A 27,535-nucleotide genomic window follows, 5' to 3' on the forward strand; every position below is an offset into this window, starting at 1 on the left:
AACTAATTGGCAAGGTTAGATCTCATGGAATATAGGGAGAACTAGCCATTTGGATACAGAACGGGCTCAAAGGTAGAAGACAAAGGGTGGTGGTGGAGGGTTGTTTTTCAGACTGGAAGCCTGTGACCAGTGGAGTGCCACAAGGATCAATGGTGGGTCCTCTACTTTTTGTCATTTACATAAATGATTTGGATGCGAGCATAAGAGGTACAGTTAGTAAGTTTGCAGATGACACCAAAATTGGAGGTGTAGTGGACAGCGAAGAGGGTTACCTCAGATTACAACAGGATCTGCACCAGATGGGCCAATGGACTGAGAAGTGGCAGATGGAGTTTAATTCAGATAAATGCGAGGTACTGCATTTTGGGAAAGCAAATCTTAGCAGGACTTATACACTTAATGGTAAGGTCCTAGGGAGTGTTGCTGAACAAAGAGACCTTGGAGTGTAAGTTCATAGCTCCTTGAAAGTGGAGTCGCAGGTGGATAGGATAGTGAAGAAGGTGTTTGGTATGCTTTCCGTTATTGGTCTGAGTATTGAGTAGAGGAGTTGGAAGGTCGTTACTAGGATGTTGCTAGGGTTGGAGGATCTGAGCGATAAAGAGAGCTGAACAAGCTGGGGCTGTTTTCCCTGGAGCATCGGAGGCTGACCTTATAGAGGTTTACAAAATTATGAGGGGCATGGATAGGAGCGGGTAGTCCAGAGCTAGAGGGCATTGGTTTACAGTGAGAGGGGCAAGATATAAGAGAGACCTAAGGGGCAACATTTTCACACAGAGGGTGGTACCTGTATGGAATGAGCTGTCAGAGGAAGTGGACATTTAAGAGGCATTTGGATGGGTATATGAATAGGAAGCGTTTGGAGGGATATGGGCCGGGTGCTGGCAGGTGTGACTAGATTGGGTTGGGATATCTGGTCTGCATGGATGGATTGGACTGAAGGGTCTGTTTCCATACTGTACATCTCTATGACTCTATCATCTAAATGTCCTTTTCACTAACCTCCCATCTCAATCCCGTGCCCAATACCTCTCTCCCAGTCCATCTCACAACAGGCCAACTGACCTACCCTAAACCCCTGCCTGCTGTCTACTACCCCTATCCCATAATCTTACCCCACATTCTCTATTTTCATAAGCCCCCCTTTCCCAACAAGACTCTCGGATATTCCTCTAGTAACCACTCCTGCTTCAAGTCTCTCCTAGATGGGTATTGGCTACTGGCAATCGGAAGAGGTATCTGAGGAAGTTAGTAATTGGTGGGCATTTGAGTAAAGAATCTGTTACAAGCAAGAAATTTAAAACCAAATCACCCACATAGATTGACATTCTTTCTTCTCTATCCACACCTGCACCATTCAAGCTATCAATACACACTAATATTAACAGCATTACCTCCTGCCCTTTCCAAGTGAATGGGATTTAAATTGCACTGGACAGCAACATAAATAAAGATGGAACAAGGATCTTGCAGCTGCTCCTGAGTTGCAGGCTTTTCTTGTGGATTTCTTATGGTTATTATACAGCAGAAGTTGATTTTTGTTTTTTTTCAGGTACAGTTGCAACATTTAAGACATTTGGATAAGTACATGAATAGGAAAGGTTTGGAAGAATATGGGCAGGCAAGTAGGCATAATTAATTTGGGAATGTTGGTGGCATAGCCTAGAAACAGACCTTGAGGCCAACCAGAGTCTAGATTAGAGTGTTGCTTGAAAAGCACAGCAGTTCAGGCAGCATCCAAGGAGCAGGAAAATCAACATTTCGGGCAAAAGCCCTTCATGATTCCTGATGAAGGGCTTTTGCCCGAAATGTTGATTTTCCTGCTCCTCAGATGCTGCCTGAACTGCTGTGCTTTTCCAGCACCAGTCGAATCTAGAATCTAGTTTCCAGCATCTGCTGTCATTGTTTTTACCTTCAGGCCAACCAGGTTCTCAAACTAAACTAGTCCCACCTGCCTGAGCTTGGCCCATAACACAACAAACATTTCTTATTCACGCACTTATGTAAATATCCTTTAAACATTGAGTAATTGGACTGAAGGATTTATTTCCAAAAGAGAAAATGCTGGAAAATCTCAGCAGGTCTGGCAGCATCTGGAAGGAGAGAAACTGAGTCGAAACGTCAGCGCTTTTCTCTCCTTACAGATGCTGACAGACCTGCTGAGGTTTTCCAGCATTTTGTCTTTTGGTTTCAGATTCCAGCATCCGCAGTAATTTGCTTTTATGAAGGATTTATTTCCTTGCTATATGACTAAAATATTTTTAAAAGCCGTTTGACAAAAGGACTGGAGGATGCGGGCATCGATCCCGCTACCTCTCGCATGCTAAGCGAGCGCTCTACCATTTGAGCTAATCCCCCGTTGGAAAATATCACCAGAAGACAGTTAATGTAGGATTATCCCTGTAGTTCCTGGCTGAGACATATGAGGAGATTCAGCTAACGTCCTAACTCCCTAGTGTTACCACTCATGTCTTTCCTTAAAAAGGAACCCAATACCACTCAACCGCAAAGGAAAGGTTTCTAATGGTACCCCTCACAGATACACAAAATATTTTATAATCCTGAACCAATCCCCGCGCCAAAAAAAGCATATAATTCACCCCCAGCGTTTGTTTAAATCCTTTTCGAAGTTACCGTTTTCCTTCATTGAAGATTTTAAAAACAGAAAACATATGTCCTTCGAGCCGGAATCGAACCAGCGACCTAAGGATGACCGGTATTTAATCCACTACAGTCCTCCGCTCTACCAGCTGAGCTATCGAAGGCACTGACGAATGCCATGCGCTTTCCGGCTGATGTCTGCACGTGAACGGCTGTGGTCGCTACTATTTCAGTCAGTTGTCAACTGCCGGAGCGCGTGCGAGAGGCTTGTGGATGTCCTCGCGCGGTGAACGGCGGTTGTTTCAAAACCAGAAATTTAAACCGTCTCCAACTGGATCACGGGCTTCACGCTGTTTAAAAATAATACCTTTCAGGTGTTCAGTTTATGGATACATTGTAGGTAACAGTGCTGTAAAAGGAAGGGATAAACTTAAAGATCAATAAACACCGTGGAGAACCTCAGCAGTTCTGGTAGTTTCTGTGCAGAGAGGGAAGCAGAGCTAACGTTTCACTGACCTCTCGCCAGAACTTAGAACATTATTTGTGCTTTCCCTGGTAAGCATTGAAATTGATTGATTGTTCTTTATGAAGGATTGAAGGGATGCAAACGGGGTCCCCAAAGCTCTGGTGGCACTAAGAGAACAAAACAACAGTACAGGCTGTTCGGCCCACCGTGTCCGTGCTGACCACGATGTCATTCTAATTTAATCCCATCTGGCTGCCTGTGGTCCATGACCTTTTATACCCTGCCTGTTCATGTATCTATCTAAATGCTTGTTAAACTTTGCTAACATATCTGCTTCTACCATCCTCCCTGGCAGTGCCTTCCAAACACCTATCACCCTCTGTGTTAAAAAATAAATTGCCTCTCACATCTCCTTTAAATCTTCCCACCCCCTCAATTTAAACCTATGCCCCCTTAAACCTATGAAAAAAACTCAGACTATCCACCCTATCTATGCCTCTCATAATTTTACATACTGCAAGCAGGTTGCCCCTCAAGTGAAAACATTCCATATTTATTCAATCTCTCCTCATAGCTAATACACTCCAATGCAGGCAACATCTTGGTAAGCCTATTTTTCATTGTCGCCAAAGCCTCCATTGTCTTTCCCACTGTGTGACAATCAGGACTGCACACAATGTCTGTGGCGAAAAAGATACAAAGATCTCTGTCAATGCCCCAGCAATTCCCTCCCTTGCCTCCTTCAGTATCCTGGGACAAATTCTATCAGGCCCTAGGGCCTCATTTACTTTAGTGTTTGTCAAGACGCCCAACACCACCTTCATAATATTGACATACCGAAGAGCATCAACACACCCCTCCCTAATCTTACCATCATTCTTGCCTTCTCTTAGTAATATAATGGAGAAACCATAAAGATCGTTTGGAGGAATAGCCAAAAGTTAGATTTTGCAGAATTGTTGTAATTTAAAAGGAGGCCATTTGGCCTGTCACTTCTGTACCAATTCTATTACCTAGTGCCAGCTTCACGTTGGAAGGACGAAAGTGCATAAGGATTGATTTCGACAGATAACACTAGAGCAAAGAATTAGATACTGAATGGGTTCCTGGCCCTGTGCATTTCAAAAAGAGCAGAGCTTCTGATACTCTTTAAGGAATACTATTTTATACCTCACTCCTGTCTGAAGAACAACCTTTAACCACTACTCTCTGCTTTCTATTCCTTTGCCAATTTTCAATTCTTTCACTGTTGCTTTAATCACACAAGCTTTCATTTTTACACAAGTTTTATCACCACAACTGATATTGTTAAAAATCACACAATATAGTCCAACAATTGGAAGCAGACTAGCTTTCGGAGCATCGCTCCTTCATCGCGTGGTAGTGGAGGGCTCAATCCTAACACAGAATTTATAGCAAAAATTTACAGTGTGATGTAACTGAAATTATACATTGAAAAATTGATTGTCTGTTAAGTCTTTCAACTGTTAGAATACCATGATAGTTTCACTTCTTTCATGTGTAAATCACGAAACTTCTTTTAAAAAGTTGCATTCTCAGGTTAGCTGTTAACAATCGTGATAGCAAGACAATATGTTGAAGGTGTTAGCCCCCTGTGTTCTCTGTCTATGCCATGATGTTTAGATTGATTCTAATCTAAAAAGTGAGATAACGGAGCTTTACATAAATTCATACAGTTTTTGAGCTCAGAGTTCTACATGAATGCATGCAGTTTTTGAGCAAAGTTGGGAAATAAGGCAGGGCAGGTGACTGAGGTGTCAGTGGGGGAGCACTTTAGGGCCAGCGACCATAATTCTATTCGCTTTAAAATAGTGATAGAAAAGGATAGACCAGATCTAAAAGTTGAAATTCTAAATTGGAGAAAGGCCAATTTTGACGGTATTAGGCAAGAACTTTCGAAAGCTGATTGGACGCAGATGTTCTCAGGTAAAGGGACGGCTGGAAAATGGGAAGCCTTCAGAAATGAGATAACAAGAATCCAGAGAAAGTATATTCCTGTCAGGGTGAAAGGGAAGGCTGGTAGGTATAGGGAATGCTGGATGACTGAAGAAATTGAGGGTTTGGTTAAGAAAAAGAAGGAAGCATATGTTAGGTATAAACAGGAGAGATTGAGTGAATCCTTAGAAGAGTATAAAAAAAGTAGGAGTATACTTAAGAGGGAAATCAGGAGGGTAAAACAGGGACATGAGATAGCTTTGGAAAATAGAATTAAGGAGAATCCAAAAGGTTTTTACAAATATATTAAGGACAAAAGGGTAACTAGGGAGAGAATAGGGCCCCTCAAAGATCAGCAAGGCGGCCTTTGTGTGGAGCCTCAGAAAATGGTGGAGGTACTAAATGAATGTTTTGCATCAGTATTTACTGTGGAAAAGGATATGGAAGATATAGGCTGTAGGGAAATAGATGGTGACATCTTGCAAAATGACCATATTACAGAGGAGAAAGTGCTGGATGTCTTGAAATGGTTAAAGGTGGATAAATCACCAGGACCTGATCAGGTGTACCCGGGAACTCTGTGGGAAGCTAGATAAGTGATTGTTGGGTCTCGCTGAGATATTTGTACCATCGATAGTCACAGGTGAGGTGCTGGAAGACTGGAGGTTGGCAAACGTGGTGCCACTGTTTAAGAAGGTCGGTACAGACAAGCCAGGGAACTATAGACCGGTGAGCCTGACCTGAGTGATGGGCAAGTTGTTGGAGGGAATCCTGAGGGACAGGATGTACATGTATTTGGAAAGGCAAGGACTGATTTGGGATGGTCATCATGGCTTTGTGCGTGGGAAATCATGTTTCACAAACTTGATTGAGTTTTTTGAAGAAGTAACAAAGAAGATTAATGAGGGCAGAGCAGTAGATGTGATCTATATGGACTTCAGTAAGGCATTCAACAAGGTTCCCCATGGGAGACAGATTAGCAAGGTTAGAACATATGGAATACAGGGAGAACTAGTCATTTGGATACAGAACTGGCTCAAAGGTAGAAGACAGGGGGTGGTGATGGATGGTTGTTTTTCAGGCTGGAAGCCTGTGACCAGTGGAGTGCCACAAGGATCAGTGCTGGGCCCTCTACTTTTTACATAAATGATTTGGATTCGAACATAAGACATACAGTTAGTAAGTTTGCAGATGACAACAAAATTGGAGGTATAGTGGACATCGAAGAGGGTTACCTCAGATTACAACAGGATCTGGACCGGATGGGCCAATGGGCTGAGAAGCGACAGATGGAGTTTAATTCAGATAAATGTGAGGTATTGCATTTAGGAAAGCAAACCTTAGCAGGACTTATACACTTAATGGTAAGGTCCTAGGGAGTGTTACTGAACAAAGAGACCTTGGAGTGCAGGTTCATAGCTCCTTGAAAGTGGAGTTACAGGTAGATAGGATAGTGAAGAAGGCGTTTAGTATGCTTTTCTTTATTAGTCAGAGTATTGAGTACAGGAGGTAGGAGGTCAAGTTGCAGCTGTACAGGACATTGGTTAGCCACTGTTGGAACATTGCATGCAATTTTGGTCTCCTTCCTATCGTGAAAGGGTGTATTAGTAAGAGTGAGTTTTAGGGATAGGAACTTCACTTCTCCCAAAATTATGCTGGTGAGTTATGCCTTATCCAATATTTTATGTCAGTGTGACAACCCAGTAGTTACTTGGCTGCTCAGAGTCAGTATTGGAGAAATAGAGTTCTGCATTAATTGCATGCGTTTGTTCACAAGAATGATCCCAGGAACGAAAGGCTTAACATATGAGGAACGTTTGAGGACTCTATTCAATGGAGTTTAGAAGGATGAGGGGGGATCTGATTGAAATTTACTGAATACTGGGTGCCCTGGACAGAGTGGATGTTAGGAAGATATTTCCATTGGCAGGGGAGATGAGGACTTGAGGGCACAGCCTAAGAGAAACGGGAAGACACTTTAGTATGAAGATAAGGAGAAACTTCTTTAGCCAGAGTGTGGTGAATCTGTGGAATTCATTGCCACAGAAGGCTATGGAGTCCAGAATATTGAGTATATTTAAAACAGAGATAGATCGGTTCTTGATTACCAAGGGCATCAGGAGTTATGGGGAAAAACAGGAAAATGGAGTTGAAAAACCTATTAGCTATGATTGAATGGTGGAGCAGACCCGATGGGCCAAAAGGCCTAATTTTTGTTCCTATGTCTTATGGTCACTAACACAAATATATACAGGCCGTTAAAGTTGAAGGTAATCAAGAATAAATCTTTGAGAAACTCCAAAAATAAAATTGCCAGGAAATAGAGAAGTAAAAACAAAGTAAAATAATCACAAAAACCTAGCATCTAAGTTAAGCCAAATATAGGGTAGACAAACTTCAAAAGGAATGGAGTACAAAAATAAGGAGATTTTGCTAAACATATACACAGTATTAGTCAGACCATACCTGGAATACTGTGAACAGTTTTAGTCCCCTAATCTAAGCAAGTTTTATGAGCATTGAACACAGTCCAGGGAAAGTTCACTATATTGATTTGGTGGGATTTTCTTATGAGGAGAGGTTGAGCAGACTGGATTTACATACTTTGGAGTTCAGAAGAATGAGAGAAGACCTTATTGAAATACAAAATTCTTGTGTCGTTCACATGCTACATGTGGAGAGGTTGTTTCTACTTCTGGGACCACAGGTCTTAATCTCACAGTAAAGGGTCAACCATTTAAGACTGATACGAGGAATTTCTTTACTGACAGTTTTTAACCACAGAATGTGGCTGTCATGAAGAATATTCAAGATATTGATTGACGGATTTTCAATCATGTAAGAGAATCAAGGATTTTAGGGAAGATGCTGGAAAGTAGAATGGAGGATTGTCAGATCAAACATGAATAAGTAAAGATCAAGCGCAGGCCACCCGGCCCAGCGAGCCTGCTCCGCCATTCAGTAAGATCATGGCTGATCATTTTTTTAACCTCAACTCTACATCCCTGCATATTCCTGATAATCTTTCGTTCCCCTGTGTAATCAAGAAGCTGTCTATCTCTGCTTTAAAAATATTTAAAGATTCTGAATTCACTGCCTTTTGAAAGCATTCCAAAGACTGACAACCCTCCGAGAGAATCTTTTTTCCTCATATTTGTGTTAAATGGACATACTCTTATTGTTAAACTGTGACCTAGTTGTAGATTCTCCCACAAACGGAAACATCTTTTCCAAGTCTACCCAGGCAAGTCCCCTTGGAATCTTACATGTTTCAATTCATTCACTTCTGACTCTTCTAAACTCTAGAGGATACAGGCTTGACCTGTCTAGCATTTCCTTATGAGACAATCTATCCAGTCTCATATTAGTTAAGTAAATTTTCTCTGAACTGTTTACAACACATTAACATTCTTCCATAAGTCTGGTGACTAGTTTTATATAGTATTCCAAATGCATTCTCACCAATGTCCTGTGTAACTGAAGCATAACCTTCCCACTCTTACATTAAATTCCCCTTATAATAAAACATTTGATTGCCTGGTTACTTGCTGCACCTACATATTAACCTTCTGCAATTCATGCACAGGGAATCCCAGAACTCTCTGTATCTCAGAGTTCTGCAATTATTCACCTTTTACATAATATGCATCTTTTTATTCTTTTCTGCCTTTGCTGTATGAATTCCTGTATCACTGGACATCAGAGCGCGTCTGGGAAAATTCACAAACTTGGTTAAGTTTTTTGAAGAAGTAGCAAAGAGGGTTGATGAGGGCAGAATGATTGATGTGATATATATGGACTTCAGTAAGGCGTTTGACAAGGTTCCCCATGGGAGACTCGTTAGCAAGGTTAGATCTAATGGAATACAAGGAGAACTAGCCATTTGGATACAGAACGGGCTCAAAAGTAGAAGACAGAGGGTGGTGGAGGAGAGTGGTTTTTCAGACTGGAGGCCTGTGACCAGTTGAGTGCCACAAGGATCAGTGCTGGGTCCACTACTTTTCGTCATTTATATAAATGATTTGGATGGGAGCATAAGAGGTACAGTTAGTAGGTTTGCAGGTGACACCAAAATTGAGGGTGTAGTGGACAACAAAGAAGCTTACCTCAGATTACAACAGATTCTTGAACAGCTGGGCCAATGGGCTGAGAAGTGGCAGATGGAGTTTAATTCAGATAAATGCGAGGTACTGCATTTTGGGAAAGCAAATCTTAGCAGGACTTATACACTTAATGGTAAGGTCCTAGGGAGTGTTACTGAACAAAGAGACCTTGGAGTGCAGGTTCATAGCTCCTTGAAAGTAGAGTCTTAGGTAGATAGGATAGTGAAGAAGGTGTTTAGTATGCTTTCCTTTATTAGTCAGAGTATTGAGTACAGGAGTTAGGAGATCAAGTTGCGGCTGTACAGGACATTGGTTAGGCCACTGTTGGAATGTTGCATGCAATTTTAGTCTCCTTCCTATTGTGAAAGGGTGAAACCTGAAAGGGTTCAGAAAGGATTTACAAGGGTGTTGTCAGGGTTGGATGACTTGAGCTATAGGGAGAGGCTGAACAGGCTGGGGCTGTTTTCCCTGGAGCGTCAGAGGCTGAGGGGTGACCTTATAGAGGTTTACAAAATTAAGAAGGGCATGGATAGGATAAATAGACAAACTCCAGAACTAGAGGGCATAGTTTAGGGTGAGACAGGAAAGATATAAAAGAGACCTAAGGGGCAACTTTTTCACGCAGAGGGTCGTATGTGAATGGAATGAGCTACCAGAGGAAGTGGTGGAGGCTAGTATAATTGCAACATTTAAAAGGCATTGGGATGGGTATATGAATAGCAAGGATTTGGAAGGATATGGGCCGGAGGCTGGCATTTGGGACTAGATTAGGCTGGGATATCTGGTCAGCATAGATGGGTTGGACTGAAGAGTCTGTTTCTGTGCTGTACACCTCGATGACTCTTCTGCCAAAAAGTGAACAATTTTTGTTTTCTGGACAATTTCATACATTACCACATTACAGTCCATTTAGCAGCTCTTTGCTCATTCACTCAAATTACCTATATCCCTTTGTTAACTCATTACGTTCTTTTCACAACTCTCTTTCCTACCTATCTTTGTGTTATTATCAAATTTAGCTACCATACCTTTGGTCCTTGCAACCAAATTATTTATATACATTCTTGAACACAGGCTCCAATGGCACAGCAGTTGCAACATTCTGTTAAACTGAAAAAGATCCACTTATTCCTATATTCTGCTTCCTGCTAGCCAGTCACTGATTCCCTTTACCTACAGCTCAAGTTACTTTTCAAAGAACTCCAATTAAATTTGTTAAACATGATTTCACTTTGACAAAGCTATGTTGGCTGTTCCTGAATACCTTGAATTTATCCAGGTGCCCTGTTATAATTTTTTTTTAAAACAGCAGTTTAATATTTTCCTGATAATAGATGTTAAGCCAACTGACCGGTAGTTGTCCTGCTTTCTGCCTCCCTCTCTTCCTGAGTAAAGGAATTACATTAGCTGAAGGAAATAATCCCAAATCTAATGAGTTTTGAAAATTTAAAATGCAACTGACTCAATCATTACTTATTTTAAAATCCTGTGATGAGACCCTTCATCTGCCATCTCTTTATCCTCTGCTTTACAATAGCTAGGTTGCTACAAGAAACATTGAACACTTTTTTTTTCCTCCCACAGTGTCTTTTATAGACAAATAACTAAGATGTATGGTATCTTTATTTTTTTTCCACCAGAAATAAGTTCATGATTTAAATTTACATTTGAGACAATACACATTAATTCTGCTTCAAAACATGTATGTTGGCCAAATACAATTTCATCCACCACTTGGGTCACAATCAATATGTACATATATAATTGGTGTTAAAATTACCCTTGAATAAATTAGTCAATGAACAAGGAAATTATTTAATCCAACCATAAAATGTCAATTAAGTAGGACCAGGTAATGAAGCAAATGAAATTGCTATAAATATTTTTCTCTCCTTGTCCATCCAAAAGTGATGAGAGCACCAAGATGATCAATGACAGGAAACCAACTTATTTTCATATTACTGCCAACTTAAACTCAAGTTACATTAAAAGTGAAACATACTATATTCAAATTCCAAATTAATTGAATACAAAATTTAGGTTATATTTAATAAATAGTCTTTACTTCCATTAACGTAGTAAAATTATGAGCATCATTTAGATAAATGTTAGTTGTAGTTCTTGTTGGAAAAATAATGAAAGACTGACCCATAAACACATCTACAATTACCCCAGATCACTTTGGTTTCCTTGTGAAATGGATTTTAAAAACCAAGTATTATGGGCAATTGCTTCTTTGAAGAAAACATGCAAGTTAAGATTGAAACATATGTGCATTACATGTACTATATTTAATGTGCTGCACATGTGATAGAAATATTTGCTAGATGTGTGAACAAAGACTGACCAACTGAACAACCTCAAAAAAAATCAGTGGCAGTAGGAGCAGTTCCTTTCAGCTATATAATCTTCCATGCAAGAACAACTGGATAGATTGAAGTACTGAAGCCAAATCATGCAGACCTAAAATAATGCTTGAAATAACTTTACATATGGTTACCAATACTAACACTAACACTGGACAAATGATTGCCAAAAACTGAATCGCAATAACATAACTTAATGCAAAGTTAACTTAAACATAGTCTTCAGCATTTCAGCTGTAGTGCATCAGCTAGAATTTTATAAACCCTCAAAACATAATGAGATGTGACCTGGACATATTAACCAAAATAATTTGATCATACAAAAGAACTGTCATTACCCAAAGTTAAGACCAAATGGAGATTTGCATATACTAGTACAGTGCCTTGCAATAGTGTACATTAATGCATTACGCAACCCACATGCTGTTCTGCAAGGACTGGGTGTGAAGGATAAAAAGAATAGGATAACAGCAATGATTTCGCTCCAAGGGAAATCACAATCTCATTTCAGACAGTTATCCATTACATCATTTGCATAGATTACACTGGTTTAACAGACCAATAACAGTTGCAAATGCAGCAAGTACTGTAGAGAAGGGAATTTGCTTCAAAATACCTCTGACTGGGGAAATTACGGAAGCATTTAGTAGTGGTGTAAAATTAATGCCTTTAAACCATACTTTAACTGATCCTAGTTATGCTGTCATTTTTTAAACAACTGAGTTTTAGGCCATTTGATAGGATGATGTATATCTGATATTAACCAAATTTATAGAAATTCAAAAATGCTGATTTCGGGGAATGTATCCATGTTTGGTGTTCATGAATAGAAGCAACCCGAAATTAGATGTTACGTTACCTAGAGAACGGTTGACAAATTTAAAAAGTCACCGATCGATAAAGCAACCCTTTTCAAGTGTCTGCATAGCCAAAAGTTGATGAGTACTGTTTAAATGAAAAGCTAGATTTGATAACATTACCACACATTCTTCCATAAACCTCGATATCGTGCAGAACAAATGGCTTCAACAGTAATTTACTTCTATAATAATCAAGCTACAGCAACAAAAGTTAGCCATCAACTATTGCAGTTACTTAAATTGAACATTCCTGGTTCATATGGCATTGGTTTTAAAAATACTGTAATTTTAAACAGTTGAAATCAGAAGTCTAATTATTGCAGAGAGAATGAACAGCTGTGTTATCGCACAATACACATTTCTGAACATTGCAGCTTTAAATTGAGTTCTTATCCAAAGTTACAACGTGCAACAAGTTTGTTTTAGAAGACAGTTAACATTGGAGTTTGAAAAAAATTGCGTACAAAACACATGCACTGAATTAAGTAAAAATTGTTATAAACAGAAAATTAGTGGCATTTGTATTTTTAGTTCAGTTTTCAAATCTCTCCACAACAGGAAGGTTAAGTCTTCAAGAATTCTCCAATGCACCGCTGTTGCTTTCAAAAAAAGCTTGGAATATGCTTGTTGTTGTTTAATGATTGGAGATCATAGAGGAGGTCCAGTTTTTGATTGTAGTTGTGGTGTTCTGTAGATAACTCCATGTTAAATGTATTATGTTCATAAAATGCATTTTCACACAGTCCCAACTGATTTCACCCCTGAAATTTCACAAACACGCAATACATTAAATATACAATGTTAGGAACACAAGAACTAGAAGCAGGAACAAACATTTCAGCTCAAGCCTGCTCTGCCATTTGATTATGATCGTGGCTGATCTCATCTCTGCCACAACTCCACTTTCCTGCTTACTTTCCATAACCCTCCAATCCATTATTAATTAAATAAATTTGATGAGATTAGATTTTTAAATGTCCAGCAAAAAGATAGCCAAATATACATTCTCAGACCAGATATCAAACTGTGGCTCTGATCAAATTGTAATCATGATGAGAAACCAAGAATTATTGTTCACAGTTCTATCAGCATTGGAAACAGACTTTCATTGGACATCTTTTTAAACACAAAATTTAAGACTGATTTTTATGTTAATAATTTAAAAACATCTTCACTGCAAAAGGCAGTTCTCAAATCAAATTGTTTCCACTCATCACCAAAGACTGCATTAGCTACCAAAGAGTAAAACCTTGTTTCGCAATGCTAGGAAAGAAGTTAAAGAGAAGGATCTCAAAAGATAGTGATCTCGGGATTACTACCAGTGCCAAGTGCTAGCCAGCATAGAAATCAAAAAATATAGGTCGGCTCTATGAACACGTGGTTTGAGAGATAGTGTAGGAGAGAGGGGTTCAGATTTGTTGGACATTGGGACCGGGTCTGGGGAAGGTGGGACTATTACGAAATGGATGATCTGCATTTGAACCAGACCAGAACCAATGTCCTTGGGGGAGTTTTAAACTAACGTGGCTGGGGGCTGGGAACCAGAAGAGGAGGAAACAAGTAGGCAGTGAGGTGGAGACTGTAAGAATTATGAAGATAGCATTAATAAAGGGAAGAGTAGGCAGGGAGCAGATGAGCGCAAAAAAACTGGTGGCATGAAATGCATCTACTTTAATGCAAGGATTATAGTGTATAAGGAAGATGAACTTAGGGCTTGGATTGGTGCCCAGGAATATGATGTTATTGCAATAAGAGACTTAGTTGAAGAAAGGGCATGATGATTGGTGATTAAAATGTTCCAGGATATAGACATTTCGGACAGGGAGGGAAGGGAAGTTAAGGTGGGGGTGGTGGAGTTTGCATTGCTGGTCAAAGGATGATATCACGGCTGTACTAAAAGGAGCACACTATGGAGGTCTTGGGTAGTGAGGCATTATGGGTGGAGCTGAGAAATAAGAAGGGTGCAGTCACACTGTTGGAGCTGTATTACATGCCTCCCAACAGTGAACGTAAGGTAGAAGAACAAATAGGTAAAAGATTATGGAAAGATGTAGAGGCATAGGGTAGTGGCGATGGGAGATTTAAATTTTCCCAACATTGACTGGGATACACTTAATGTCAGAGGTCTGGATGGGGTAGAATTTGTAAGAAGCATCCAGGAGAGTTTTCTAGAGCAGTATGTCAATAGTCCGACGAGGGAAGGGGCCATATTGGACCTGGTACTGGGTAACAAGCCAGGACACATGGTAGAAGTTGTGGTGGGGGATTTCTTTGGGAATAGTGACCACAAATCTATAAGTTTTAGAATAGTCATAGATAAAGATGAGAGTGGTCCTAAGGGAAGAGTACTAAACTGGGCCAAGGCCAATTATATCAAAATTAGGCAGGAGCTCATAGTTGTGTCCAATCCACAATTCCTTGAAGGGAAGTCCACATTGGAGATTTGGGAGGCTTTCTAAAGATAGTGCAGGACAGGCATGTCCCATTGAAAGCAAAGGATAGGAAAGGCACGATTCATGAACAGTGGATGACAGGAGAAACTGTACGACTAGCCAAGAGGAAAAGGGAAGCATGCATAAGGTCAAGGCAGCTAAGAACAGACCAGACTCTGGAAGAATAAGAAGAGTAGGACAAGTCTTAAACGAGGAATCAAGTGGGCGAAAAGGGGTCATGAAATAACTTTAGCAAGCAAAATTAAGGAGAATCCCAAAGCATTTTATTCTTATATAAGCAAGCAAACAGGTAACTAGAGAAAGGATTGGTCCACTAAAGGATAACAAAAGGAAGGCTGTGTCAAACCCAAGAGAATGGGTGAGATTCTGAATGATTACTTTGCATCAGTGTTCACTGAGCAGAGGAACATAATGAATGTTGAGATTAGAGATACAAGTTTGATTAGTCTGGATCACATTGACATAAGTGGGGAAGATGTGTTGGGTAGGCTAGAAGTTAAGGTGGATAAATCCCATGACTGGATGGGATCTATCCCAGGTTGGAGAGAGAGTGTGAGAGAGTGTGTGTGTGAGAGAGAGAGAGAGAGAGAGAGAGAGAGAGAGAGAGAGAGAGTGAGAGTGAGAGAATAGCTTGGGCCCGGACAGATATCTTTGTGGCTTCCTTAAATACAGGTGAGGTGCCGGAGGACTAGAGGGTTGTTCATGTTATCCCCCTGTACAAGACGGGTAGGAGGGATATTCCGGGTAACTACAGACCAGGGAGTCGGACGTCAGTGGTGGGAAAGTTGCTCGAGAAGGTACTGAGGGATAGGATCTATTTAGAAAAGAATGGGCTTATCAGTGAAAGGCAATGTGGTTTTGTGCAGGGAAGATCATGCCATACCAACTTAGAGTTCTTTGAGGGAGTGACACAGTTATTAGATGAAGGAAGGGCTGTTGATGTCATATATATGGACGTTACTAAGGCGTGCGATAAGGTTCCCCATGGTAGACTAATGGAGGAGAAGTGAAGTCACATGGTGTGCAAGATGTTCTAGCTAGGTCGATCAAGAACTGGTTGAGAACAGTTCACACAGTAGTAGTTGAAGGGAGTTTCTCGAAAATGGAGAAAAAGGTGACCAGTGGTGTTCCACAGCAGTCAATGTTGGGGCCACTGTTGTTTGTCATATACATAAATGATCTGGAAGGGGGCACTAGTGGTATGATCAGCAAGTTTGCAGACGACACGAAGATTAGTGGAATAGCAGAAAGCATAAAAGGGACTGTCAAAAGAATTCCAGAGAATATAGATAGACTGGAGAGTTGGGCTGAGAAGTGGCAGATGGTTTTCAATCCAGACAAATGTGAGATGATGCATTTAGGTAAGACTAATTCTACAGCGAATTATATAGTAAGTGGAAGAGCCTTGGGAAAAGTTGATCGGCAGAGATCTGGGAGTGCAGGTCTATTATACACTGAAGGTTGCTGCACAGGTGGATAGAGTGGTCAAAAAGGCATATCGTATGCTTGCCTTCATTGGACGGGATATTGAGTATAAGAGCTGGCAAGTCATGTTAACATTGTACAAGACATTAGTTCGGCCGCATTTAGAATACTGTGTACAGTTCTGGTCGCCACATTACCAAAAGGATGTGGACGTTTTGGAGAGGGTGCAGAGAAGGTTTATAGAACATAGAACATAGAAGAATACAGCGCAGTACAGGCCCTTCAGCCCTCGATGTTGCGCCGATCAAAGCCCACCTAACCTACACTAATCCACTATCCTCCATATGAGGATGTTTATGAGGATGTTTATGAGGATGTTGCCTGGTATGGAAGGTGCTAGCTATGAAGAAAGGTTGAGTAGGTTAGGTTTGTTTTCATTAGAAAAAAGGATATTGAGGGGGGGACCTGATTGAGGTTTATAAAATCATGAAGGGTATAAACAGGGTGGATAGAGACAAGCTTTTTCCCCAGGGTGAAGGATTCAATAACGAGAGATCATGCTTTTGAGATGAGAGGTGGAAAGTTTAAGGGGGATACACGCGGCAAGTACTTTAGAGGATGGTGGGCGTTTGGAACGCATTGCCAGCAGAGGTGGTAGAGGCAGGCATGGTAGATTCATTTTAAGATGCATCTGGATAAATGCATGATTAGGTGGGGAGTAGAGGGATACAGATGCTTAGGAATTGACCGACAGGTTTAAGACCATAAGACATAGGAGTGGAAGTAAGGCTATTCGGCCCATCGAGTCCACTCCGCCATTCAATCATGGCTGATGTGCATTTCAGCTCCACTTACCAGCGTTCTCCCCGTAGCCCTTAACCTAATCTAGTTCTTGTCTAGAGGAATTATGTCCCCTACAACATGGAAACAGGCCCTTCGGCCTAACAAGTCCATACCAACCCTCTGAAGAGCAGCAACCCACCCTGACCCATTCCCCTACATTTGCCCCTGACTAAGGCACCTAACACTACAGGCAATTTAGCATGGCCAATTCTCCTGGCTACACATCTTTGGACTGTGAGCACCCAGATGAAACCCAGGTAGACATAGGGAGAATGTGCAAACTCCAGACAGACCAGTCACCCGAGGCAGGAATTGAACCCAGGTCCCTTACACTGTGAGACAGCAGTGCTAACCACTGAGCCACCGTGCCACCCCAGTACAGTACATTTTGATCAGCTCAGACTTGGAGGGCCGGAGGGCCTGTTCTTGGGCTGTCAATTTTCTATGTATATATGGCACACATTAATACCTCAAAAAGAAAATGAATGGCACAAGATCACATTCAATCAATCATTCAGCAGCATTGTAAAACCAGTAACAACTAGAAAAAGGTAAATACAAAGCTGTTTGCACTATGGTTCTCTCATTTAGCAGCTTATGGTCTTGAATTCCTTCCTTGAATGTGTGATGCTATGTCAAATATCGAGGTATTACAATCACCATAAATAGAATAGGGTAATAAAACAAGAAGAATTGGAGAATCATGAAGACCTGAAACAAAAGCAAAAGTTGCTGCAGGAAAAACCACCTATCTAGCAGCTTCTAAGGAGAGAAAGCAAAGTTAATATTTTTTGAGTCCAGTGGCCCTGGAACAGAACTAGAATCAATTGATGCCAAAGTCTGGCCCCTTTGTGCAAATGTGCTGAGTCAAGCACAAGGCATATATTTGTTGCTTGCAACCAAATTGAGTTTAACAAATGCATATCTACCCTCACTAATTCTTTGTTTATCTGCCTTTGAAGAAAATCAGAGCAGCAAATTCAAAAAGATACTTAAGTTGAGGTTGAAGTGTTGCACTTCAGCTATGCAACCATAGATATTGCATAGTACTGGCAAATGTGCTCACTTCCACTGTATGGCCATCCCCACTGCACTCAATAGAGAATAGCTTAGGTACACCCTAGATGTATGCAACACTATTATTGCCAAGCACTGTGAAGAGAAATCAGAATCAATGTTTCAGGTCCAGTGACCCTTTCTGAGCACTCAACCCAAAATGTTAACTACTTCTCTCCACAGGTGCTGCCAGACTTGCTGAGCTTTTCCAGCAACATGTTTTTGATTTACAGAATCTGCATTTCTTTGGGTTTCTCTCATTGCCAATATAGGGCATTAATTTGAATAGGTCAATAAAAGAACAAAATTTTAAAAATACTTACTCGCAAGAACTAACAAGTTGCTTCCACCATTCTTTTATTACCATTTTGATATATTCTAAAGCTGGGAATATGTAATTCTGAAGTACAAAGAGAAGCAATTCCTTGACATATTCTACAAATTGCAACATTACATCTGGGAGGCTCAAACGAATCTATTAAAAAAAGTCACAGTAAATCACAACAGTATTAGACAAATATACAAAAGATAAAATGTGCTTCAGACTGTCAGAGATCCCTTAAAAGGAGTTTTCACTTTCTTTGGTGACACAAGTTCCACAGAGGTCATCACTTTCAATTTATTGGAGGCCCAATGCAAAACATAGCAGTGCAACATGTGGCTGCCGCTAATAAAGACTTAAAAGCTTCCTTTTGTGGGCCTTAGAGTTAAATTGACAAAAATGAAATTTGAAAACACTTATATCACCCCAGCTTATAAAACAGAATTTAAAGAAACACTCGGCCAATAACATACAATGTTGACCTTCAGGTGCAATTTTCATTTTAGTATATTAAAGTTGGGGACAGATTTAATGATCCAACACTGTATCAGTTTCCCCAGATAAGACAGACAGGTTTCCAGAAAGTTAACTGATCTTAAAATTTACTAGATTTATTTTGTCCAAGTCACTCAAGCAAGTGAGAATGGGGATTATGAGGATTTATGGTTCTTCATATCACAGACCAAAAACATCAATAGCATGCTACTAAAACTTTCATGCAGAACAGAGGAAAAAATAAAAATGAAACGATCTCATCAATTCAGCACTGCAGAAGTTGCCGAATGGCTGACACTTTCTAATCTTCTGAGGACTTGATAACAAGAACTAATTAGGAACTGAATCACATCTTAATTGACTGTTTTAACAGAACCCAGAAACTCCATATGAGACTCCCTAAAAACCTACTACAAAAATCAAGTACGTACCCATTCGGTAAATCTAGGTAGATTTTCAACAATCCATGCAATATGACTTGATAACGTATCCTTTGTATACATCATTAGTTCAAACAGCCTCCTCCAAACCAGCTCAAGGCTTGGTCCAAACATTGTTACAGCCTCAGAGTAATAATAAGGAGTATTTGTTTCTATCCAGCTGTGAAAATATAGGACACAAACACAGATTGATATCAGAAATACCATTAGGAAAATAAGAGGAGAAACAAGAAAAGGATGGGAGATAGACATCATGAAAGAAAGTAACTTATTTGATGGGACCAAAATAAGAGCAAATGCAAGGAGGTCGAAATTAGGATCATTGTCCATCCATGTAAACAGACAATTGTGGTTTAAAAAAAATTAGTGACCTGCAGGGATAAACAGATTCATTGTATTCTATAGTGTATGATACCTGGATCAAAAGAAAAGGAGGATTTCTAAATCTTAGAAAGGGGAGGGAAAGGTAGATGGTGTGGTGCAGTCATCCTGATGGAAAATACTATTGCAATGAGAGGACAGAGAGAAGTCAAGTATTTGATTTGGATCAAGAAACGATATTGAGATGGTGTCATGCCACTGCTGGGTTCATTCTGTAGGTCAGTATCTTGTAAGAGAGTAGCAATTTCCAGGAGTGCAAGAAATATTGAGTGGAGGTAATAGAGTTAAGTTTTGCCAAAGTAGGATAATTAGGAATGTAAAAGGCAGAGTGAAGAGTTTCAACGGTGTTCATGGCAAGATGCTTGCTGTTGTGGATAGGTCACAAAGTGTTTAATGTTGTGCAGCTATTCCTGTTGAGGGTAATGTTTTCATAGGGTGTTAGTGGCTTGCATTAATCTGCTCACTTGTGGAGGATGGCCATGACTTATTTTCCATTAGCTACTGACTCTACGATTTTGTGGCAGCTAAGTCGCAGACAGGCAGGCATATATGAAATCGGAGCAGTTCCAGATGACCATTGAAGATGAGCGGACATCTCTCCCTCTTTTCTCACCATCAATAAAAGTATAATAGTGATATGTTTACCCCCGCATTACATTTCTATTACTTTGTGTTTTTACACTTATCTTATGTGCTGTGATATTGTTACATGGATTTTGAGGTATGTTGATGCCTCAAAAAGCTCTGTTTGGTCAAGGTTTGCATTCCCTCTTGATTATCCAATATGTTTGATCAATTGGCACAATCCTGGTCCCATTTGGTGCTGGTTAACAATTTGCTGTGTTTGATATACAACCAACTTACAGAAAAGGTTATAAGCAAACTCACATTTATGAATTGTTTTCACCTCAAATTTCAGGTGAAGAAAAATGGTGAATGACGTTGTTGATCAGTCACTTCAGGACAAGACAGAATTTTAATATGTAATAGACAGAGTATCCATTCAAATTTCTTTGTATGAAGGTACAGCTAAAAAGGACAAGGATAATTTTGATCCAAAGATACCCTCTTTGTACTAACCTGTATCCCTGCTTGGAATAATGAGATATTTTAATCCAAGCCTGCTGAGACACAGACATCATTCCAGATTGCTGCAAGACATGAGCAGACGAGGACGCTAAGGGAAGAAACGTTATTGAGTCAGTCAGTAATAAAAAAGGGGATTTGCATTTCTTTTGTGTACATCACAGTTTCAACCAGTTCAAGTCATTAAGTGTACACAGAAAACCTGCCAGTCTGAACACTCAGGATTTTAAAAATTGGATACTTATAACTGCTTTTAGGAATTCTCGTGCGTGACTCTTACAGGGACACACTAGAATTCCTAGAAACATGGCATTCCAACCGGAACTCTATCAGCAAACGCATTGACTTGGATCTCATTTACCACCTCCTGATTTCAAAAAAAAACAGGAAATGAAATCAAAAAGGACACCTAACCATGCAAATTAAAAAGTGGGTCATACTACCAGGGCTTCATCTGGAGACTCACTTAAGATGTTACCTAGTATGGGAACTACATGTCTGAAAAAAACCTTCCAACTCAGTGAGCAAACCTACATCCAGAACCTCAACCGGAGCTACAAATCTTCTCAAAACTCGCTAACATGCTCTTGAACATGAGAAATAAATTAAATAGATAACATATTTACTTTTCCTTCTGTACCACTCCAATGATAAAAAGGTAAAATCAGATTTAGATAATGAAATAAATAATAAAAGAAACTAAATAAGCACAGACACCACTTTAACATCAGGCTGGTTTGAAAAAGTCAGTGCAATGTCTTTTTGGGAATATGTTTATATCAGTAATATCCAAACTACACCATGATTAATTTTCTGATGTTTCTCTTAAGTTAGAATTTAAAAAAAGCTATGAACCTTAATGCAATTATTGATTACAAAATCAACATTTGTTTTGAAATACCTCATGGTCAAAAGCAGAAATTCACCCAAAGTATAACTTTACCAACCATTGAAGGATCCATGTGTTCGGATGTCATGCACCACAAAGCCTGCTGCAAAAATTGTGAGCACGAGTAACAGGCGTAACCATGGGAAGCCACCGCCTTTCAGCTTCTGCAGAAGATTCTTCAAAATTGAAAGGGGGAAAAAAAAAGTCAAATTATGCAATATTAAAAATAATATCAAACTGGTTAAATTAAGGGCAAGGGCAGAAGCCAATGAGTGACAAACTCAACTTGCATAGTGTTCATAACATTATTGCTCAAAAGATGCTTCATAGCAACATAAATCACATAACAAAAGTACCACCAAAAGCTAGAGGAGAATCTAATTTAGGTGATTAAAAGCTCATTCAGAAGTTGGCTTTACAAAAGTATTTCAGAAGGGAAGTAGTGCAGAGCTGTAGGCCCATGCAGCTTAAGGGACAGCAGGCAAAAGATAGGGGCCAAAAGAAATGGGGCTGATACAAGACCACATTTAGAGAAACACAAGTCCTGAGGGTTGCAGAGTTGGAAGGGATTTCAGAAATAAAAAAAAGGATAAACTGTGATCTAAATAAGTATTTTTTCCCCCCAGTGAGGCATAAAATGGCCAATGAATCAGAACACAATGGACTCAAGAACCAGACTCCATACAACTTTGGATATAAGCAGAGTTTCAGATGAGACCCAATTTAAGGTGTTGAAAAATTTGAGAATGCTGGAGGCTAGGGTGAGCAAGACCACAAATGAGGGATTCAGCAGCAGAAAGACTAAGGCATTAGTGAATACCAGCAATAATAAATTGTGCCAATAGGTGACCATTGAGATGCAAAAGTTAGAAGAAGTTCAGCTTAAAATCCATAAGTGCCAAGACTGCAAACAAGCAATCTGATTCAGCCGGAGATGATAGCCCGGGAAAATAATTTATGATGGGAGCCCATGATGCGGTTACCACATTGCTGAAAAAAAGTGGCTTTTCCAGAGATGAAAAGATAGGGACAAGATGAAAAATAAAGTCACAATAGTACATTCTAAGACAGCAACTAGAAAAAGGCTTGAAAGTTAAGAACAAAAAGAGAATCAGACAAGAGTAATCCAACTCATCTGAGAAATGATTATTCCAACACAAAATAGCAAGCATAATATTCAAATTCTTACATTGCATGCAGTGGTGCAGACTTGTACTTCTTGTGAATTTGCAACACTTTTCCCAGACAGCTCTTCATTTGTAACCTTAAATGAACGAATGGTTTCTTGCAGAGCTTTCTGCACCTACAATTAATGCTTAATATTAAAAGTCAGTTTAAAATTTCAAAAGTTTATGAAACATATAACTCTATTGGACTTTTCATGTCAGCAGATATTCATGAAGTCTGTCATTATCCATAGCTCACGTCACTTCCAGTACAAGGTCTGCAGATGCTGGAAACCAGAGTCTAGATTCGAGTGGTGCTGGAAAAGCACAGCAGGTCAGGCAGCATCCAAGGAGCAGGAAAAAAAATAGCGATGCTTTGGGCAAAAGCCCATCAGGAATAGAGTAGGTACAATTTGCACAACTCTGGGAAACTTCCTGACTTTCCCAACCACCAGATCCATCTCAGTATTTGGTTCGTGCCTCGTTTGCTGTGGGCAGGAGGAGGGAGGAAGGAGGAATTAAGAGTTGGTGATAGTGGTGGGTGTGAGAGACCCAGCTTTGCATATCCCAGAGGCAAGGGGGAGTCAAGTGTTGAGGTAGGATTCACAGAAGCCTGATCTTGACAATGTCAGAAACAATTAGACTGTTTGGTCTTCACAATCCACACATAGCACCCCTTTAAAAACTGTCAGACCTATGCAAATGCAATGTCAAAAATGTTCCAGTCTCTCTTCATACTCAGCCTCTTCCTTCCCAATTCTAAGTGGCAGACAATTTTATTCTGCAGGCCACATCCAATTATTACTCATCCAGTATGAGGGCAGACCTCAGGAGAAATGCATGGATGGAAAAAAGAAGTGCTAACAATCTAAAACTGTTCTCACTCCTACACTTAATGAGAAGCTTCTATTCAAGGAACCCAAATATTTTTGCATCTCAAGTGGCACTGTCTTAAAATTAAAGAAACTGCTAATTAAACTCCACAATCAAAATCAAAAACACAAACACAAACACACATAGTATAAACAAGCTATTAAAGAACTATCAATTGAACTATAAACTAAGCAGATGCATTACTTCCCCCTACCAGAACTTGAAGTAGATGGCCTTATTATAGAGGCTAATAAAATATTTTCAAACCAAACCAATCAGATCACAGATGTCCTTACACCCCTCTGGAACAGGTGGGACTTGAATCTAGACCTCCCAATTCAGTGGTGTGGATACAACCACTGCACATCAACAGCCCTTAGAAACCAATTACTTATACTTAAACGATGACATCTGTAACCAGTAGTTTAAGAACAGAAGATTTCATGAGAATTACAGACCTAATCCACCCTTCAACATTTACATCTATTTCATCAATTCATGACTTCCCATACTGCAGGTGAAGGCTTTTGTAACATCCAGAAGTGGGGTTTTTGTAATCAGCAGAGATTAGATGACCTTGCATTTGGGTTTAACTCTTCTGACAATCACCCCATTCAACTATCCTTAATGACAAAGACTGGACCTGTTGGAAACAGTGGTAGGACGTCTGTATCCAGGTCCAACCAACTATGTCCACGAGTCTTCCTGTAAAAGTTTCAGCCCATCATCTTCCCCATTTTTTAACTCCACACAAACGACGGTTGCATAATGCAGACAAAGGAGGAAAAGGAAAAGGAGGAAGAGGAAGAAAAGGAAGAAGAAATTGGAGACACTGCACAGAGAATACTAGCATTGAATTTATAATACTGAAACAGTTAGTCAATATAATGCATGTATGTGCATGTCGATGGAGAAAATGATGGCAGGCAATTCTAGTTAGCAGTAGAGTACAATCCCCAACATGTTGTCGAATGTAACTTGCTTCAGTTTTCTGCATGGTGCACACACAGCCTCCACGTGGAGATGCACAGAACAGTATAGCACAAAATATAGCTAGAGAAATTGCACCATTATGCAATCAAACAGCAGTCTTGATGGAACACCACGCTTGTTAAAATAAGTATCATCCAAGGACTTATTAACAGAGATACAAATAACAGTTTGCTATTGATCATTTCACATTCTAAAATCTGAAAAGTCGATTCCCCACAAATCACTCACCTTTGGTAAGGTTTAGCTAAGTAGCTATAGCAGCAATTGACAAAACAAAAATGCCTAATGAAAAAGCAGCTGAAAAACTAGATTTGCAGCAAAACGTTATAAGTAGGTGCAATAGAAAAATCCAAATGCTAAGTCAGTGGATTAAAGTATTGGAATAACGCAGTAGATAAAAGTAAAAAAAAGCATCAAAAACCATATATCATACAGAAGGCACTCTTTACGTTGCAGAAGTTTACACAGTAGTCAATTCAATCCACAAGGATCACTTGTTTCATTGCTACATTACTCTTACAAATTATACTTTCTCAGTATTGGTTTTGCAAAATTTCAAGTTAGGGAAAAATTCCAATGGATCACCCTGATCTTTGGGGGATTCTGTCTGACCTGCAATCAATTCTTTTCCCAATCCAATTAATACCAAAGCTAAAAGATAAGCTGGTTTTGCAATCAAGAGGAGAACGAAGTCTACAATTACTCCTGGCAAAAGAAGTACTTGAATGAAAACAAATGTATGCTAAAACAAAAAAGAAAATACATTTTGGATGTACAGTTTAAAGTATTAACTATAGTTGAAAATAAAAGAAAATTTACCTTGGCTGGAAGATTGTCCCAGATTTCCAAAAGATTATTTAGCAAGAGACTGAAAGAAAATTAGTTGACACTGTAGTATTCAGTTGTATTAAGTGTACCTAATATTCCAGTAAAACAAACTAAATGTTGAAACAGACAAGTATAAATACTACATTCACAAGTGAAATGAAGTCAGGAAGTACAGCCTTGAATTTGCAAAACATGGAGAAATACAAAAAGTAATAAAAAGTAATGGCATGACAAAGCAAAAGGATAGTTTATAAAAAAGGTTATTAATTCATGGCATGTCAGCTGGGTTATTGGACGTGATAATGCTGAGCTGCCTTCTTGAACCACTGCAGTCTATTTGATGCAAGCACAACCCACTCGGCCATTAGGGAGTTCCAAGATTCTGACCTAGCAACATAGAAGAAATGGCTCTATAGCGCCAAGTCAAGATGGCAGGTGGCTTGGAGGGGAGCTTGCATGTAGAGTTCTCTCATTTCTGCTACCCTTATCCTTCTAGATGATAGTTGTCAGAGGTTTAGAAAAAAAAAAGTGTTGTATAAAGCAGCTTAAATGAAGTTTTGCAGTGCGTCTTTTAGATGGCACCCTGCTGGTGGTGAGCAGTTTGTAGATGTGATGCCAATCAGGCCAGCTGCTTTGCCCTGGTGATGCAAAGCTTGTGTTGTGGTGCCGTACTCAACCACGCAAATGGGGAGGAATTTGGCCACACTGCCTTGTACATGGTTGATAGGAGCAGGTAGGCAGCCAAGTTATTCATTGCATGATTCCTAGCCTTTGGCCTGCTCATCATCAACCTATATAGCCCACTCCGTTCAGTTTCAGGTCGGTTGTAACCCCTGCAAAGCTGACAGTCAGTGATTTAGTAATGCTAATCCCTTTGCATGTTAGTGTGCAATGGATAGATTTCACTCTTGTTGGACATTACAAATTTCTGGGTGCTTGTGGCATGAAAAATACTTGCCATTTGTACAGCCCAAAATAGATATTGTCCAGGTTTTACTGCATTTGGACATGGACTGCTTCAGTAACTGGGAATGCATGAATGATACTGATTGTTGTGCAATCAAGCATTTCTATTTCTGACCTATTCATGAAGGGTTAGGGAGAAAATTGGACACTAGAAAATTACAGAACGGGATATAAAAGCAGACTCCAGATAAAGCAGTTTTCTAAAGAGCATGTTTTCAGCATAAATCATGTATTCTGAAGGGAGGCTATTGCAGACTTCGAGGTGAAAGTTTTAGTGTACAGAAAGCATTAAGTCCACTGATGATGGCAGACTTGTGATGTTTTACTGGATTGTGTTTTATTTTAGGACATTTTAACAGGTATCCAAAATTATGAAACAGCTGTTTTGACATAATGGTACGCAACAAGACATCTTTATATTGATTTTATATGAAAAATATTTACAGACATGCCATAAGAAAGCAACAGTCTTGCTTTACTCAACAGTTCAACAAAAGCAAAAAATCAAGCAAAGCAGTCTGACATTTTAACTATTGTGCAAAAAAAAATAAATCACTCCTTCACATTGCAAGCTTCTTGCATCCATGATTCAAAATTAAGATTTAACCAATAGTTCAAATCACAATACCAAATTGTTACCAAGTGGAAACCTACAAGCATAATAATATGCAAATCGAAGATACCTCAGGTTGCTGAAAATTCAGAATTACGTTTTAAAATTAGAAGAATTACAACCAGGATTCTTCAGTGAACTAAACGTTAAGTCAACTGTTTCAGAAAAACCCCAGTATAATTTTGGAAGGAAGACAGCACAGAAGAATTCCAATTAATTTTGTTGCTCATTGTGCTAATTAGGTTCAACCATCAGATACATCTTGAAAATTAGATGTGATGTTTGAAAAGTATTCAAAGAAAAGAACATGCTCTATACTTAAAATAAGCATGTTAAAAGTTAGGCTAAATAGTCACA

General features: G+C 39.6%; 1 protein-coding gene and 2 non-coding genes across 3 annotated transcripts in view; all 3 read right to left on the bottom strand.

Annotated features, from left to right (window-relative positions):
* Nucleotides 1-2,282: 2,282 nt before the first annotated feature.
* trnaa-agc (transfer RNA alanine (anticodon AGC)) lies at nt 2,283-2,355 on the bottom strand. The gene has a single exon. It is a non-coding gene; the product is annotated as a tRNA-Ala (tRNA).
* Nucleotides 2,356-2,672: 317 nt separating this feature from the next.
* Nucleotides 2,673-2,762, bottom strand: trnay-gua (transfer RNA tyrosine (anticodon GUA)). The gene is given in 2 exon segments: nt 2,673-2,708; nt 2,726-2,762. It is a non-coding gene; the product is annotated as a tRNA-Tyr (tRNA).
* Nucleotides 2,763-10,728: 7,966 nt separating this feature from the next.
* Nucleotides 10,729-27,535, bottom strand: part of tmem214 (transmembrane protein 214) — a 57,380-nt gene continuing 40,573 nt past the window's right edge. Inside the window, exons 11-17 of the mRNA XM_072562946.1 lie at nt 25,591-25,639; nt 22,929-23,042; nt 21,798-21,915; nt 20,845-20,941; nt 19,375-19,543; nt 18,450-18,601; nt 10,729-13,110 (exon numbers count right to left, since the gene is read on the bottom strand). Of these exons, the coding sequence (XP_072419047.1) occupies nt 12,984-13,110; nt 18,450-18,601; nt 19,375-19,543; nt 20,845-20,941; nt 21,798-21,915; nt 22,929-23,042; nt 25,591-25,639 (826 nt within the window). The 3' untranslated portion in view covers nt 10,729-12,983. The remainder of the gene's footprint in view (nt 13,111-18,449; nt 18,602-19,374; nt 19,544-20,844; nt 20,942-21,797; nt 21,916-22,928; nt 23,043-25,590; nt 25,640-27,535) is intronic.

This window comes from Chiloscyllium punctatum, chromosome 3, assembly GCF_047496795.1.
Source record: "Chiloscyllium punctatum isolate Juve2018m chromosome 3, sChiPun1.3, whole genome shotgun sequence".
Taxonomy (NCBI): Eukaryota; Metazoa; Chordata; class Chondrichthyes; order Orectolobiformes; family Hemiscylliidae; genus Chiloscyllium; species Chiloscyllium punctatum.